The 18,564-nt window shown below is 44.8% G+C and overlaps 2 protein-coding genes across 3 annotated transcripts in view; one reads left to right on the top strand and one right to left on the bottom strand.

The window, feature by feature from the left end:
- Window positions 1-702: 702 nt before the first annotated feature.
- DEGS1 (delta 4-desaturase, sphingolipid 1) lies at window positions 703-7,635 on the top strand. Its single transcript, XM_090048055.1, has 3 exons — window positions 703-923; window positions 2,119-2,861; window positions 5,012-7,635. The coding sequence occupies exons 1-3, from the start codon at window positions 842-844 to the stop codon at window positions 5,156-5,158; spliced, it is 972 nt and encodes a 323-aa protein (XP_089904181.1). The 5' UTR covers window positions 703-841; the 3' UTR covers window positions 5,159-7,635.
- Window positions 6,817-18,564, bottom strand: part of NVL (nuclear VCP like) — a 72,097-nt gene continuing 60,349 nt past the window's right edge. For both annotated transcript variants that reach the window (XM_090048023.1, XM_090048033.1), the window contains exon 23: window positions 6,817-15,127. In XM_090048023.1, coding sequence (XP_089904149.1) covers window positions 15,083-15,127 — 45 coding nt within the window. In that variant the 3' untranslated portion in view covers window positions 6,817-15,082. The remainder of the gene's footprint in view (window positions 15,128-18,564) is intronic.

The following is an 18,564-nucleotide window of genomic DNA, read 5'->3' as shown; positions in this document are numbered from 1 at the left end:
GCCCTATCCTTGATATCCCGGTGACTCTCAGCAGCCTCCTGGAGATTTAGGTCTAATCCCTGGAGACTCCGGGGCAACCCTACTGACAGGAGCCTTGAGTTGGAGGGGAGAGACTAAGGGGGAAAGCCCTGAATCTCACAAGAGAGCTTTGAGTTGGAGGGGAGACTTGACTTTAAGAGGAGAGCCTTGAGGTGGAGAGCAGCCCTCGGCCAGTCTGTGGGGAAGAGTCTCGCGACTCTAACCGCACCAGTTTACTCCTTTACTCGTTCTCCCCATCCCCCGGCTCGAGGGATTTCTCTCCTTCCTACTCCACGGCTACCTGCCCACGTGGGCGGGGTGGGGGAGGGGAAGCAGCACTGGGCGGGGCTCCGAAACACGGGCCCAACTGAGCGAAGGCTGACCCCGCCCCTAGCAACGTGCCAGGCGGGGGCCATTAGGGGCTGGGGGGGAGGGGGTGGGGACAGGCAGTTGGTCCAACAACGTCATAAACGACACCGCCCTCGCACACGCCGCCCAACAAGCCCTGACCAGGTTCCCGTTAGACAGCCACGTCATCCGCCTTTTCAAACCCGTGTCGCTTCTAATCTAAGGGAACCGTAGAACCGTGCAGCGCTGCCCGAGCTGTGCCGTCAGGAAGTGGTGGACGAACGCGTCCGGAAGCAACTAAAGCAAAAGGGAAAGACCCGAACGTTGCGGGTTTGCAGCAGCCAATCAGCAACGAGCCAAGGGGCGCGGCGGGGCCTGTAAGGGGCCCTGCCCCTTCCCTCGTCAGTGGTAGAAAAGGGGGGACTTGGTGGTGGGGGGCTCCGGGTAGAGGTGTGGCAGTTTGGGCACAGTTACTATGGGGAACACAGTGGCGCGCGAGGATTTCGAGTGGGTGTACACGGACCAGCCTCACGCCGACCGCCGCAAGGAAATCCTGGGTGAGCGCCGCGGCCTCGGGCCCGCAGTGCCCTGGGTCTGCCGTGCGCTGGGTCGGGGACGTGCGCCGCGGCTGCGGGCAGCGCCGTAAGATGGCGGCCTGTGGGTGTCCCGGGGTGGGGCATCCCCGCGCGGCGGCCTCCACTCTGGCTCTCTCCCGGCGGCGTCTGGGGAGGGAGGCGCTGACCTGCCCGCTTCCTCGGCGAGTTGTCCTTCCTTGCTCGGGGCCAGGAGATCGGGGGGGGTCTCTGCTCTGGCCGCTCAAACGCCTCGCCCCGGCTGGGTCCGCTCCCTCGCTGCATGGCTTAAAGGGTGGCGTCCAACTATGCCACGCGTGTGCCTGGGTCCTGTGCGCCCAGGGCCAGGGAGTGGGGGGCTAGGGTTATGGTAGGCCTGCTGAAAAGGTTGTCCCCCTCCTAGTGCAGAGCCAGAACCTAGAGCAGTTGGTCAGTACTGGCCCTCGGGGTGTGGGCAGTTTGTCTAGCTCCCAGTTGAGGACATGCTGGTTTTGAAAAAAGTACTTCTGGGGTGTTTTCCCTCTTGGCTTGGGTCTGTTGGCTCCACCAAACAGTTCCTTCAGGAGTCACAGATGCTCTTGTGTGACCATTTGTGCTTGTCTCACTCCTCTCTTCACATTGCTCTTAATGGAGTTCTTTGACCTCTGGACCCAAGTCATGTGAAGCACTTCTAAGAAATACTTGTGTTTTAGATTGAATGCCTCCTTCAGCAGGTGCAACTGAAGGATTTCTCCATCTTCCTCCACTACAAGCATGTTTGCCTGACTCTCTGATACAAGTGTTCTAATTGCGAACGATTAATTGAGCAGCCTTAACTGTGACAGACTCTGAAATAGCTAATAGTAATCCCAACTGGCATAAATGTGCCTGCAACTACCCTAAATTAAGTGAACGGTGAGCTGGAACAACTTGGCCTACATGAAACAGCCCTAAGTTTAGCTTGTATGTACTGCGGGGATAGACGTAGTTCTTTCTACATGTTGTCTCTTTACTGGTTAAGTCCCTGCTTGCTTTGACTTGTTTTGTCCATATTCTGGTGGAATATTTATTCCTAATAGAATCCAAATAATTGGAAATATGACTGGAGCAGGTCTCTAGTTTTTTCACTAAGCTTTTTCGTTGCAACTTTTTTCCCTCTTTTGTATTTAACTTTTTTTTTTTTTTCTTTTGGCCACAACAGCAAAACATCCGGAGATAAAAGCCTTGATGAAGCCAGACCGGCACTTGATCTGGATAGTTGTACTGATGGTTCTTGCACAGTTGATAGCATTTTATCTAGTTAAAGACGTGGACTGGAAATGGGTTATATTCTGGGCTTACGTGTTTGGGAGCTGTATTAGTCATTCAATGACTCTAGCTATTCACGAGATCTCCCACAACAGTGCTTTTGGCAACTGCAAAGCAATGTGGAATCGATGGTTTGGAATATTTGCCAATCTTCCTCTTGGCCTCCCATACTCCATATCTTTCAAGAGATACCACATGGATCATCATCGCTACCTGGGAGGGGATGGCATTGACGTGGATATTCCAACTGACTTTGAGGGCTGGTTTTTCTGTACTCGTTTTAGGAAGTTCATCTGGATTGTTTTTCAACCCCTCTTCTATGCCATTCGACCTCTCTGCATCAATCCCAAACCTATTTCTCGACTGGAAATCATCAACGTGTTAGCCCAGCTCTGTTTTGATGTTTTGATATATTACTTCTGGGGAATAAAGTCACTGTGTTACATGCTGGCAGGTTCAGTGCTTGGACTGGGACTGCACCCTATTTCAGGACACTTCATAGCTGAACACTACATGTTTCTAAAGGGGCATGAGACTTATTCCTATTATGGGCCACTCAACTTGCTTACTTTTAATGCTGGCTATCACAATGAACACCATGACTTTCCTAATATTCCTGGCAAGAGCCTTCCATTGGTAAGTGGAGGGGTGTGTGTGGGTGGAGGTGGGGACAGGGGTGTGGCATGTGTGTGTTTGGGGGGTGGGGGTGGTTTGAGCTTAAAGGTAATATAAATATTCTTGCCTAAACTCTGGTCGAAATAAGATGCTGTAGGTTGCAGATTCTTCAATAAAGATCAGTATAGTACTCTCCAGAACAGGGTTTGGCAACCTTCTTGCTACCACAGACTTCTGTGCGACTTCACTGCTGATGCTTATCCTTTCTGTAGTGCAGGTAAGCTGCAGGTTTTCCAGCAGAGCCAACCCAGCTTTCTTGGGATGAAAATTGCCATATGAAGCTTTCATCTGCCCCTTCAGACTAGAGATGCTTATTGGCTATTTAGTTGCTTCCTATTAACAAGCCACAACTAAACATGTCTATTCCTCAGTGAGGTGGGGAGTTTCCAAGTTCTTGATTAAATCATCCTGCAAGGGAACTCTACAGCAGGGGTTGGCAGCATTTTTGGCCAGAATGCCAAAAACACCCCAACTCTGACCCATGCCTCAATTTGGCATGCCAGAGATGGACCTTGGGTGGGGGGTGTTAACAAGGGACTGGCCCCTTGTTGATGGTGGCTGCATATATGCCTGGAGGGGGTGTGCTGAGCTGACCCAGCTTCATTTCTGTCCTGTGCCCTGAGGCACATGTCCAGTTGCGGCCACCACAGAGCCTGGCTGTGGCTTGAGCCCAGTGCAGTCAGCCATGAAGCCAAGCTGCTTGTAGCCTCCCCACTGCAAGCAGCCCAGTTTCATGGCTGGCAGCAGCTGCTCAGAGCTGGGAGCGAGCTGTGGTGTGCTGAGTGGAATAGCCTTGTGTGCCATGCTCTGGCACATGTGCTCAGGGGCTGCCAACCCCTGCTCTAAAGCTTTTTAATATGATCAATATGATGGCTAGTTTAGCTATCTATGCTGCCCCATGAGATGTGCTATTTATATAGAGCTGCATCTGAAAGCTTAAGACGTAATGCATGTGCTGCAGCTTCATCGGTGGAAAGTAATGGACGGTTGCATTACTTGCAGGGTTTACAGATCTTTATGTCAAAGCACCTTTTCCTGAAGTGGAAGTGTGGGTGTTTCACAAGCCTAGAATGTGGCGATCAGTTCTACAATATATCCTTGCAGATTTCTTAGACTATTACCATAAATGGGCTTTTGACCATGTTACTTAACTAACTGGAGTAACTCTTAACTTAAGCCCATTTAGGTTAGGAAAAACAGCAAATGGAAAAAAAAACCTGCACAATAACAGGATCCCATGAGATTCTTAATAGCCTCCTTAAGTGTGCATAAGGGAAATTCCTATTTCTTTAGCTTCTGAAATAAGATAACATCTTTAAAGACTCCAGAAGGATGCACTGATACATATTCCTAATGGATTGCTACACTTTAGTCTGTCTTCAGTGAGTCTAGTTTTAACCATCCCTAGTTTAGGGCTCCAAAGGTATGTCTGTACTTCCACAGATCAGTACTGTGGGCAGTGAAATGCACTATGCCTGCTCTACTTCCATTGTCTCCTGAACCAGAAGTATAGCTGGCTTAGTGCAGAAGGGGCTTTCTGGTGCAAGACCACCTTTCCCCTTGGAAAAATGCTTCAAATTGCATTGCAAAACTACCTTTGCTATTTGGACTGGGACCTGGATGATGTCCTAGTTGAATAGCAGAGCAATTAACAGGCATACAAAACTCAACAGAATTGTCAGATCTTGGGAGGGATGTTAAAGTTAACATGTTTGATTTATGTTCCCCTAAATGGCACTTTCTCACAGTATGCATGGAAGCCTGAATCTGTCCAGTGAAATTCTTGCTCACCACAAATTGCCTTTGCTTAAATTTGGGGAACTAGCAAAATCTGAATGTTTCTCATCACTTGCTTGTGTTTGGAGTGTGTGTGTGTGTGTGGGGGGGGTGCACATCACATAATTAAAGTGCGTATGTTGTTAATTCCTAATGCTCTTCAAGGCTTGAAGTGTATAGAATTAGGGGTAATACTTTCTCCAGTCAGTTTAAAGTGAATCTCTTACTCTGGATTGCTGAAAGGGGATCCAGGTTGGCTTCAAAAAGCACTAGCAGATGTGTCTTGGGGAAACTTCCTATTTATTTACATTTGTTTCTCTTTATTTTTGCCTTAGGTGAAGCAAATAGCAGCTGAATACTATGACAACCTGCCACAATATAATTCTTGGCTAAAAGTGCTCTATGATTTTGTGATGGATGATACAATCAGTCCGTACTCGCGTATGAAAAGGCACTTAAAGGGTGATGTGAAACAAGAGTGAACTTCTGGTGACCAAAAACTCTGGATATGTCAAGAACGTTGCTCTGAAGCAGGTGGTACAAGGCATCTCCTGCTAAAGATGCATATTTGAATTATTCAGTATACAACAATCTACAAGAGTACATCAGTATATCCTAAAACAAAGACCTCTACGACAAATTAGAGTAGACTGGCACCAGCTGTAACACTTCTATAAGTCTTCAGCTTCATTTGTATAATCTATATCTTGTTTAACTATTTTCTTAAGTGTATAAGACTCACCATTGTTACAGAATTTTCTTTTTTGGCAGGTGTTAGCAGATCTTGTACTAAAAAAACAACTTTCTGTCTTTTGTGAATTTACTCTTCCTTCCTGAGATTCTCAAGATGCACTTTTGGCTTTAGCATGGTCATTGAGAGTGTACTCACGTTCACAGCTTAGTTGCTTTGTCATGTTGCAAGCTTATATTTGATAGTAAATCATGCTGATTTTAAAACTAACAACACTTTATTTTAATTGTGGAACTTAATATTATTGTTATACTTCAGGCCATTAATCTAAAATAGAATTAACTAGTGAGATTTGCTTTTGTCTAAATTAATAGCCAAGCTGACACACACACCTAGTTATGTTCTGCCACACAGTTAGCTGCTTGCACTAAAGTACTGTAAGCAAAAGAATATTTTGCTGCACTTCTGAGTAACTGAAATCACAGCTTAAGCAGAGTGGAGATTTTAAAATACTAGTAGAATACTTGTTATCTTGGGTAGCTACTAGCACCACTGATCTGGATAGTTAGTTTTCTTGGGAAACTTTCTTGGGAAGCTGCTCAAGCAGCTGTCCTAGCAGAGACCCTGTAAGGCTCCCTGATGGCGTGCCGGTCGCACACTGAGTGAACCTTGGGGAGAGGAAGATCAGGTAGCTAAAGTTCTACTCCACTCCTTTGGAGTACCATGGACTCAACTTGTTGTAACAATGTTGTTTATTTGACTACTTAAGTCATCTTATTAGTTTTTCCAATGGGAAGCTTTAGAGCGGATTAGCATGGCACTCTTGAAACAACCCCCCCCCCCATATCTTACTGCACAAAGTGTTGGTAACCTAAGGTAGCTGACTTGTTCTCCCAGTTTGGTTGGGGTGGGGTTTTGTTGTTCTGGTGGTTGTTTTTTTCCTTCCTTTTTTTTTTTTGGTGCATGGCTTTTTGTTTTATTTTTAAATGTTGAATGTTGTGTAACTGAATATTCATGTATGCACTGTCTATCCCATCCATTGAGTCATATGGATGGCTGGGCATCCTCCTGAAAAGAGGGGTAAGTTAGCAGCCATCAGTCTAATGCAAAGTTGGGTAGGCACACAGCAATTTCTGTAGCCCAGTAGTCACTGGTAGATCTTGGAGTAGATCCAAGGCTGAGGTGGGGTGGGGGTGGGGGGGGCTGAGTGCCTGTATGCTTGCACCCCAACCCAGCAGGTCAGTTCATGGGGGAAAGAAGGGTTGGGAGCCAGATCAAGGCCCCTGCAGTGAAGGATAGTGCCACAGAGGCAGGAGCAGGGATAAGCTGAGTGTGGGGCCCTGGCTGGATGGGACTTACCTGCAGGGAGGCATGCCTCCAAATAAACTTTTCTGCCTCTCTCTCTCTGCCCTTCCCTCCCCACAGACTTACCTGCTGGGTGGTGGGGAGGTGGTGCATGATAGAACTTGGGTTGCTTTTAAATGCCAAAGATGATCTCCCCTACTTCAAAGGTTGGAGACCACTGCTGTAGCCTTTTTAAACGTGGAGAAACTTCAAGTGTGAAGGGATGGAAAGGACTAGGCATCTTGCCAGAGTGGGCCATGCCACTATCTTTCTAACCCTACATTTCTGCTTCTAATAATTAAGAACCCCGGTATTTCTTTGTCTCTGCAAAAATGCCTTATTGGATTATGCTGAAGAACAGCTTGCTTATCTCTTGCATTAGTACTGTACCTTTTCGTTTATCTAATAACTACCCTTATGATATAAGGGCCAAGCCTGAAAAGCAATGGAGTTAGGCACCTACTCTATTTCAGGTACTACTTAAGTTCCTAAAAATACTCTGAAAGGTCCTAGCTCTTGCTTCATATCAACTGAAGATAACCTCGTGGTGTTGGTAGAGTGATTTATCATTATGTAAGCCTGGCTAACATCAGTCAAGTTCAGCCTCTGTTTTTAAGATTAGTGACTCTTTCAGTCTTCCAGGACCCCTTGGAGGCACTGGAAAAGCTCTGCTAGTGGAGCATGATGGGTTGCTAGTGTAGCTTAATCTCTGGTATCTAGCATAATCAGTCACTTTGAAAATATAGGTCCTTTATCTGTGGATGTGCTTAACAAGTGTAAAATCCTGCCATTGATTGTAATCTTGCTACAAAAGCTCACTAACCAGGAGAATTAACTTTACTGTGGGCCTGTGACCAATAGTTGGCATACTGCTCGGTGTGAAAGCTTTGACTGGTTAAATAAACTTCTTCCTTGTTAGTGGAATTTAAAGGTCCAAACCTATTTTTAATTTTGCATCTTAAGTAAGGGAATGTATTTTTAACAATGGGAGAGATGGCTCTTGCTGGATGTCATAATGTTTTAACTCTACTACTCTTAAGTGCTACAGTTTAAGTATTCACTTGCAATATGCCTGGGGTAGGGAGGCTCATTAAGTAATCTCTTACAATTCCACTTGTTCAATAAATGTCCTAGTTACCTTAATTTTGCCTAACAACTTTTGATTGGCTGTAGATCTTCATATTTTTCCAGCTTTTTGAAGAAGAGCTTGGGGGTAGAGGTGGAACTAGAGGAGTCTTAGGGGAGATGACTGGAATTGGAGGGGAGGATTCTTACCTGTCAGTCCACTAAACCCCTGGTGGCCTAAAGTGTGGCTCCAAACTCAAGCTAGTGCTAACCTGAATCAAGTTCTGTGGCTCCCAGCATAAGGTTTAACAAGGCCCTACGTTTCCCTGGATCACAAAAGGAACATGAAGGCTATTTAAACAGACATTACTACATTAATGTCTGGCATTTTTTGCATTGCAGAAAAGAAGCCAGTGTTTGTAAGAGATTCTAACATGACCTTTCAAGACTGATTAATTTTGGTGAATGAAGAAGTTTCTTGAACTCAGGGAGAGGGGAAGGTGTAAACAAAACCTATATGTGGCCTAAAACAATTCAGGGACCTCAAAAATCAAGTCATCAACATGCTCATTGCCAAACTCAGGCCTGAGGGGTACCACCTGCTTCATAGCAGTGTGCACCTTTGTGGGTACCCTGCAAACACCCAGCTAGTTAGCTATTGATCTAAAGCAAATAGCAGCAGCCCCAAGTTTGCATGCACCAGTGACCTACAGGTGTTTCTCTGGGCTGAGCAGAGCTCTTACTGAGGTCTGCCTAGATCTCCAGGAAAGAGACCTCTAGCCTCTTGAAGCTCTGTTGCCACTGCTGTTCATTACAGACATGCAGAATTAGCCTCTCGTGAGTCAGTGCCAGCTGGCAGAGTCCAGAAACAACATCTCATTGTGAGGCTATTCCAGGAAAAGTTCATACAGCAATAACTCTGTTTCCCGCTCTCCCTGCACCTATATTGCTACAGGACTCCAGTGTCAAGTTCAAAGCAATTTGGACTTGAAGGTACAGATTAGCCAGGAGACATGATCATACCTGAGAATTAAGGTGATTTTTTGTTCTGTTGCTAAGACTCACAACACCTGTTCTTGGTGATGATAGAAGAATTGCTGCAATTTTGCTAAGCTGCTGGACCACAGTCTGGAAAAAGTAAAAGTGCTGGGTCACAAAAGCCAAATGAGCACTGAGATAGAGCTCCCAGACTGACAGGAAATGTATTTTAATCATAAATTACAATATCCCACAACTCACAACAAGAAAAATACTGCCATGCAAGGAGCCTAGCAGGAGATCACTGTACTGGGGATGACTGCCCAGAATGTGATGCACTTATTTAATATGCATATACAAGTAATGTGGATTAAGTGACTCAAAGAGGACAGTAGCTTAAGCTAGCATCAAGCAGCAGTGCAGGTGCTTTGCTTTCAGTATAGTTCCTAATTACAGCAGTAGAGTCCATGATCAGAGGCCAGGAAAACAGACTTTATGATGACAGGATGAGAACTATAGGACTTGCCTGGAAAAATGCAGGTGCGGGGGTGATCTGATGGCCACCTATAAGTTTATCAGAGGTGACCACCACCAGGATCTAGGGGAATATTTGTTCATGAGCTTGAATGGTTATAAACTCCTGCAGGACCATTTCAGGCTGGACATAAGGAAGAATTTCTTTACTGTCTGAGCCCCCAAGGTCTGAAATAGCCTGCCATTGGAGGTGGTTGAAGCACCTATATTGAACACCTTCAAGAGCAAATTGGACGCTTATCTTGCTGAGATCCTATGACCCCAGCTGAGTTCCTGCCCTTTGGGTGAGGGGCTGGACTCTGATCTTCTGAACTTTTGTACTTCGCACTGTTGGAGATATGGAGAACCATAACTGTGAATCTCACTTATAAAAGGAGATAACTGGCTGCAGAAACATTCTCCCACATCCATTAACACTCAAATCTGGAGCCAAGCTACAGCGTGCAAAAGTCCCATAAGCAGACTCTTGTTGGGAATGTGGAGCAGCAAGAAGACACATGAAAAGAACCAAGCAGCAGAAAGATGTGATCACACTAGAGGTGGTTTACAATGTTTGACCTGGCATGTCATTCTCTACTATTCTTCTGTTTCCATCCTTCCTCTTCTTTCAGTACTGTGCCAAATGAGGCACAGATGTGAGAAACACATTAGATATTAGAAACTTTATTTAGGTTTGGGTGTTGCAACTGCAAAGTTTAGTTATTGGTACTTATCCTTCTTTCCACCTCCAAATACGAACACAGAAGGCAAATAAACATGAAGAAAGGGAGGAAAAGCTCTTGAGGCTAATACAAACTTGATGTTTTTACTGATGTCTGGGGATCAGGAGGTAACAGTCTAAAGCAGGAGTGGGCAAAATTGCAGATCCAGCTGGCAGCTGGACTCCATTTTTCCGGCACCCCCTGCTAAGGTCACTGCAGCTGGTTTCTACGGAGGCCCCAGCAATGGCAGGGCCAGGGCTTCCATGGAGACTGGCCCCAGAAGTGCTGGCAGGGTGTGGAGCTGCTCTGAGGCTGGGATCTTGCAGCAGTGACAGCATGGTCTGGAGCTGGGACAGAGCCACAGTCCACTGCCTGCACACCCTTGCCTGCTCTGCCCTAGCTCCAGCCCACGCTGTCACTGCTGCAAGACACTAACTTAGGTTAAGGGAGCACTGTTGATGAAAGATAAATCTCTGCCTTTATGTATATTTTAGGGGATTGAATACATCTTCAAATGCTAAGTCTGTGATTTGATAAGTTGGATTAATTAATAAAGTTAAAAGGGGAAAATAAAGGAGGCTGCATGGCATTACAGAACAGTCACTGACCTCCATACCGGGATAAGTCATCAAGGAGTCCAAGTACTTGGACAAGAATAAGCTGATTGATCAGGAATAGCCAGCATAGATTTATCAAGAGCAAGTTGCACCTGACCAACTTGATTACTTTTTATGATATTGTGACAGGCTCTGTACATGGAAGAAGAGCAATAGATGTGTTATACCCTGATTTTAGCAAGGCTTTTGACACTACCTTCCATTGTGTTCTCATTTCTAAACTAAGAAAACAGATTAGATGAAAGTACTGGAAGGTAGATACAAAACTGGTTTTGGATCATCATGGTTAAGTATGATGTAGTCAGCAACAGTTCAATGCCCAACTGGAAGGAAGTATGAAGTGGGGATTCCCAGGGCTCTATCCTGATTCCAGTATTGCTTAACATTTCAGTAATGTTTCAGAGGATGGGACTGAGTGCACCACCTTGGCTAGAGTTCCAGACACTGGAGCACAGGGCTAGGATTCAGAATGGTCTTGATAAACTGAACAAATGGTCCAAAATCAATCTCATGAAATTCAAGAAGAGTGCAGAATCCTGTACTTGGGATGAAACAACTGCATTAAAAGTACAGACTGGGGAAAGATTGGCAGTACTGCAGAAGAGGACTAAGGTGTAGAGGAAGGAGAGGGCAGGGATCACAGGGGACCAGAAACAGTATGAGCCAACCTGTGCTAGGTTGTATTAATAGAAGTGTTCCTTTCAAATCTAAAACAAAAGAAAGATGTTGACAGATTGGAAGCTGTCCAGCAAAGAACAGCAAAATTGATTAGAGGCCTGGAAAATATTATTTATGAAGGATGGATGAAATGGGATTGTTCAGTCTGGCGAAGAGAGGACCGAAGGAGAATTTGAAGAGTCTTCAAATACCTGAAGGATGATTTAAAAAAGAATGGAGATAGCCTCTCTTCTGGCCACAGAAGGCAGGATTAGGAGCAGTGATCTTAAGTTGCAGCAGTAGAAATTTAGGTTGGATATTAGGAAAATGTATCATTATGATAGTGGCCAAGCACTGGAACAGGTTGCCCAGAAAAGTTGTGGAATCTCCATCTTTTGTTGTTTTTAAGAGCAGGTTACACAAACACTTGACTGAGACAATCTTACCTTGAGCAAGGTATTGGATTAGGTTGGGGTTTTTTTTACCTGAAATTGTTATCTTCATAAAGGGATCTGTTGACCATGACCCAGACACACAGCATCGTAGATTTCATGCCAAACACAGAGAATCCCAGCTATCACTGGTTTAACTCAGCATAAGTACAGTTGCCACCACAAACAGTGGCCTTTGTCTACAAATAGGCTAAGCGCCAGTTTCCATATCTACAAAAGCATTTTATTTTTTTTACTGCAAATGACCATTCTTAATGGCAATCCCTATAATTTTTCACTCTTGATTATGTTGCACCCATAATAAGCTTGATAGGCTAGTTCACATTTAGGAAAAAATAACTTTCAGTCAGTACAGACCTCTGGTGCTGGTGCATGCTAGCAGAATAGGTGAAACTTGTGTCTATTTCTTCCAGCTGTCTTGTTTGTAAATGGATACCTTGGTGTGCCACTGAATACAGAAACTGGTATACCTTAACTAAGCCAGTTGGATGGGCTATTAGTCACACAGCTGTCTAAGTACCTCTTCTGACTTTGATAGGCACCTCACTTTTATGCCACCAGGGTTGTACTGGTAGTTCAAAAGAATTTCTGTTTTTGAAGATTAGTAACTAACACGTGGGATAAAATATCCTTAAGTGTTAAGTGCCACTTTCAAAAAAGAACAGCATTTCTTTTAGATTAAACCAGTGGTATTCAGCCTCTGTAGCCCTGCACTATGGATGAGGAATGCTGCACTTATCCACGGGCCAGATCCTATGCATGAGATCTCATCCACAGGTTGGACCCAGTGTGGGGTTAGGGGGCAGGGTGAGTCCACAGATGTGATCCAGCATGCCAGTGCAACCTTGCACACCAGATTCAGCCACAGAGCATGCGGGAGGGCTATGTTACCCAAACCACAGGGCTTTCTAGAGGTCCAAAAATTTGGCAGTGGAAGAGCCATGGCAATGCTAATTGCCACAGTTCTAGAAGCAGTTAATGTTGCTACCACTCCCCTCCCATCAATTCTCCTGACCTGCAGGTCAGGGAGCCTCATGGGCCGGATGACACGACTCTACAGGGGTTTAGCAACATTGGATTAAAAAACAAACTATGGTCAACTGCATTATCAGCAACTGAATTGACCCTTAGCACAAGCAACACATACCTGGAAAAGGAAGAGACTTATAAAATTGTTCTGGTCATTTTCAGCTGAATTGTAGCACATGAGTCAATTATTGTTTACTGCAAAACAAACTAAAAAGGGAAGTTATTGTCAAGGTTGTTTTGGGTTCTCTCTTTTTATAGTCAAAAACTAGAATGTGTTATTTATAAAACAACTTCACAGCCAACATTAGCCTGCGTTTCCTCTGCTAACAATGGTCAGCAACTCCTGGTCTCAAGCAGGCGAGCTCTGTCCTTTGATACTTTGACCAGAGGCTTCTGAAGAGCAAAAATGGGCAGCTCCATTTCCTTCAAGATTACATTGGCATGAATGAATGGTCCTTCCTTTACAGACATATTTCAATCAAATGGTAGCCCTGCCATATTTAGTTAGTGTTTCCATACAAGCTCTTCCAACCTGTAGAATACAGTAGCCATAGTCCTTCTTGAGAAAACCTGAGAAAAAAGCCCTGTAGTACAGGGCTATTGATTCAATAAGGCCAACACTTACAAGACAGGTTTAACAAAAATCAATACAATGTTACAATTTGTCATTTGGAAATATCTCCAATTTTTAGAATTCAGTGGTTTGGCAGGTAACCAAGCAGCAGAAAAGCTTTCCTGTTACTGTGTGTACCATAATCATGTGTTTTACTTATTACACATTTGACTAAGACATCAACAACTCTAGTAAAGGAAAGGAGAGGCTTTTTTATGAGGAGTAACAATTAGAGTCAAGTTTGCTTCAAGTATTTCTTCTGCTTAGCAAAACATGCCCCTTTTTAAAAAACATTTTTTTCAGAAGGAAAGATGTGCAGAAGGAAAAGTAGCAGATTTCACATGTGAAAAAAATCACTGTGCTTATACCTTTCAGTAGTTACTTTGTCAGCCTTAAGATACTACAGTGTTTTCTTCTTATAATGCAGTTTCAGCTTGTTCAGACAGGCAGGGAAATCATGATCCTGATTCTAGATTATGGCCCAACACAGCAGAAACCACTCAACATAGCTTAGTTAAGCCCTGAAAAGAATCTCTGATATGAACTGTATTCAGTTCTCTCCAGTGTTTAAAAGCAAACACTGAAGCGTCAAGAACTGAAAAATAACCGCAAGCGAAAGTGAAACAGGTCACTGATCTACTGAGGAAGCTACGAAAATATAACAAGAGTCCAACAAGCTGGATTTAAAAAAAAAAAAAAAATCACTTTAATAAGCTAAGATCCTCTTGGCAACAAGCTGTAAACAAATATTTAACAAGTTGCAGGAATTTCAACTAGACATCTAAACTGAAAATCCTAGATGCCTGGTTGAAACTTCTGTTGTGACACAAAAGTGGTTTAAAAGTACATTTTTTTTTAGAAAGTTATTGGGGTAAAATGTCAACTGGGAGCCCTCACCTAATCCATGCTAGAACAATGGGAAGATTCTCCTCCCCTGGAAGATTCTTGTCTGGACATACTAAATTAAGAGCAACTCAAATCAGTAATAGCACTGGTACCATAGCACACAGCATCTTCCACTTTTTGCTTGTATTTCTGATAGTCATAATTTCTTCTCTCTTTTCAGTTACTTGAGCTCAGCTTTCTAGATACATTAAAAACAGTAAAATTCAGTGCTTCCTTAAAAGAGAACTTCCCTGCACCAGCATTACGAAGGGTTTGCAAATTTATGTTTTTTACTTCTTTGCATACAAGTTACTTTAAAATAACTTGCCCTCTGAAGAGTATTTCTTTTGATAAAATGATAAGGAGGCTTCTCAAACTTATGCTGGCTCAAATGTCAATGCCTTCAGTGATGCAAGAGCATGTGGATAACACTTTTCCAGACTGCTTTTGTGGATTTCTCCTTATAGAATAATGCTGGGAAAAGGAATGCTCAACTTCTTGAAAACATAGTTGCTTTCCAAATTTCATCTATAAAATTCTACATAAACTGCTCGCTCAGTTTAATGTATGCTATAGCTTCATTGATAGTAAGCAGAACTGGAGAAAAGGATCCCCTTGGATGTTTTACTCTTACAATGGTTAAAGTATGGACTCTGATAAAATGGGATCTAGATCCTTGCAGGTTTCTTCAGGTGCAATACTTCTTAAAGAAGTCAAATGAAACCAGGTGCAGCTTCTTGCCAGTTGTCTTTGAGGCAATAAACTTGGATCAGGCTCAGTGGCTATGAGCTTCTTCAACACAGCAGAATTATTTTGTCTTTCAACAGCCAACCAGCCCTTTCACCTGCTCAGTGACTGACGTAGCTCTTCATATGTTATCTGATCCTAATAAGAGCAAATAAGGAGGAGGGAGAAAAAACAAAATTGAAAAACACTTTGGCAGCCAGATCAAGAAACTATGCAATGTTTAAAAGGTGACTTATCCACTTTTTGCCAGGAAAACTAAATAGCAACACCCTTGTGTCTGCTGGCTAGTATTTGGCTGAAATATTTACAAAAGGCAAATCAAACAGTCAAAATATGTCTCATTTATAATATTCCTTTAGGACAAAAAAGTCACCACTGATCTGTAATTATTAACAGAAATCTCTGTTGGCAGAGTTCTTGTCCTTCACACTGTTTTGCTAGTCAGACACTCTCCCCTGACACAGTTAAATTAAAAAAGTACTAGTTTAAGCTAAACTTCAGATCTAAGTTAAACTTTTGCAAAGCCCTTTGCATATGGGTCTCTTATTTCAGTCTGAAAGCAATTTAGTGTAGTTTATCTTAAATCTGTTACCAAACTGAACAGAGAGGCAAGGATTTCTTAGGGTGATATCTTGGGATAGAGTTAAACAAGCTTTCAAAGGCAAGACAATACTCTTGATGTCTGACAACAGCAAGCCAAGCACAACATAATTTAAAAAAAACAAAACCCTCCCACCCCCAGTACTCATTCCTGCCCATGGTGGGGGGTTGGACTCGATGATCTGTCTAGGTCCCTTCCAACTCACTGATTCTATGATTCAAACAGTTGCAGGAAGGGATGAGATAAAATGCCAGGGGTAGCACAATTAGCAGAAGAAAAAAAAACCCCCAAATCAAACTGCAAATCAGAGAGACCATGCTACAGGGGCTTGCAATGGTTTAAAGCAGCTTAACTGAGGTAACTGATTACATTTCTGACGTGGGCTGCTCTTATTCCTGTGATGTACAGGAGGATGGTAGATAATGCAGGATGGACAGGTTTGCTAGTTTGATAGGACAGGGAGGAAAGGTCGGGGTGTGGTGTTTTACGTCAAGGAGAAATACACATCCTCAACAATAGCACAGGGTCAGAGGAGGGGCACACGGAAGTGCTCTGGGTTAGACTACAAGGAGGTTGAGAGGAAAGGGACTTAATGGTGAGGGTCTACTACAGACCACCCAACCAGGGAGAACAGCTAGACGGGGAATTCTTAAGTCAGCTCACAAAGGCAGTTAGGTCAAAGGACGTGGTCATCATGGGTGACCTAAACTTTCCAGACATCTGCTGGGAAGAGCAGTCAGCCAGGTCTGACTGCTCATGTAGGTTCCTAGCCAAGATAACAGGACCTCCATCTAACCCAGGAGGTGCACAGCCTGGAGAGATGCCTTGTTGGATCTGGTCCTGGCCACGGGCAACAGTGATCATTGCCTGCTGGAATTCATCATCCAGTGCAAGGTGGCAAAGACCTGCAGCAAGGCAGCAGCCCTTGGCTTCAGGAGGCCAATTTCAATGAGGTAAGGAGAATAGTCGGGGAGATGCTGAGGTCCCAGAGGGGAGGGGAGTTGGGTGTCTGAGAAGAGTGGTCGTTCCTTAAGGAGATGGTTCTCCAAGCCCAAAGGGAGGTAATCCCAACATGGATCAAAGGAGGCAAGAGGGCGCAAAAGCCCCCATGGTTCACCAAAAGCATCCGGGAATGTCTCCTAGCTAAAAAGGAGGCATACACCCATTGGAAGGGAGAGGCCATCACCAGGGAGGACTATACCTCTGTTGCTCAGGACTATAGGGGGGCAGTCAGGAAGGCCAAGGCAGAGATGGAACTGGGACTAGCTACCTGGATCAAGGACAACGAGTCCTTTTTTTAAATACACAGGGTAAAAAGAAGATACCGGGTAACGTGGAGCCTCTACACGCTAGGAAATCTGGTTGTGGTACCAGACTGCAAAGCTAACCTATTTTCTTTGCCTCCATTTTTCTGAGCAGGGACTAGGTTATCCCCCTCACTGGGACTCTGGTAGGCCCCAGGGGAGGCACACCCAGGCCTAGGATCAGAGAGGACCTCATCGAGGAACCTCTGGGGGGACTGGATGTATTTAAATCAGCAGCTCCTGAAGATCTCCACTCCAGAGTGCTAAAGGAATTAGCAGAGGTCATTGCAGGACCCCTGGCATGGCTTTACGAGCACTCACGGCGCTCTGGCGATGTGCCAGAGGACTGGAAAAGGGCAAATGTGGTTCCCATTTTCAAAAAAGGGAGGAAGGAGGCCCCAGGAAAGTATAGGCCTCTTAGTTTTACCTTGGTCCTGGTAAAGCTTTTTGAGAGAATTATCCTGGCGCATGTCCGCGAGGGGCCAACAGAGGAGATTATGCTTGGGGGCAACCAACACGGGTTCATTAGGGGCAGGTCCTGTCAGACCAACCTGGCGGCCTTCTATGACCAGGTCACAAAATTGCAAGTGTCGCAGTGGACGTAGTCTTTCTGGACTTTCGGAAGGCCTTCGACACGGTCTCTCACCCCATTCTCATTAAAAAACCAGGGGACTGTGGCGTTGATACCTACACAGTCAGATGGGTCACTAATTGGCTGGAGGGCTGCACCCAGAGAGTGGTGGTGGATGGGTCATTTTTGACCTGGAGGGATGTGGGCAGTGGGGTTCCGTAGGGCTTGGTCCTTGGACGCACACTGTTCAACATCAGCAGCAGCAACTTGGACGAGGGGGTAAAAAGCACCCTGTTCAAATTCGCAGATGACACTAAGATGTGGGGAGAAGTGGGCACGCTAGAAGGGAGGAATAAGCTGCAATCAGATCTGGACAGGTTACAGGGGTGGGTGGATGGGTTTCAACACTGACAAGTGCAAAGTGATGCACCTGGGAAGGAAGAACCAGCAGCGTACCTACAGGCTGGGGAACTCCCTTCTCGTCAGTGCAGAGACAGAAAAGGATCTTGGAGTCATTATTGATGCCAAAATGAACATGGGCCGACAGTGTGGGGATGTGGTCAGGAAGGCCAACAGGAAGTCCCTGTTCCCCTGAGCACTACCAGGAGTGACTAGAAATAACAGTCACAAGCTGGCAGAGGGTAGGTTCAGACTAGACATCAGGAGGCGTTACTTCACAGTCAGGGCGGCTAGGATCTGGAACCAACTTCCAAGCAAAGTGGTGCTGGCTCCTACCCTGGGGGTTTTTAAGACAAGGCTAGATGAACACCTTGCCGGGGTCATTTGACGGGTCTTTCCTGCCATGGCAGGGGGTTGGACTTGATGATCTGCTCAGGTCCCTTCCTACCCTACCAACTATGAAACTGCGAAAATTGAAAAGAGTCGAGCAGAGAGCAACAAAATCGATTAGAGACCTGAAAACATGATTTATGAGAAAAGGCTAAAAGAAATAGGGTTATCTAACCTGGAGAAGAAAAGACTGAAGAATGGGTTTAATAACAGTTTTCAAATGCCCAAAGGGCAATTAGAGAGGCTGGAGATGGACTTTTCTCTGTGACTATAGAGGAAAGGACTAGGAGCAATGACCTGAAGCTCCAGC

Source organism: Crocodylus siamensis, chromosome 1 (assembly GCF_052110815.1).
Source record: "Crocodylus siamensis isolate JL-2025a chromosome 1, ASM5211081v1, whole genome shotgun sequence".
In the NCBI taxonomy this organism is placed as follows: domain Eukaryota; kingdom Metazoa; phylum Chordata; order Crocodylia; family Crocodylidae; genus Crocodylus; species Crocodylus siamensis.
The sequence above is the reverse complement of the archived record's forward strand: the minus strand, read 5'-3'. Positions and strand labels throughout refer to the sequence as shown.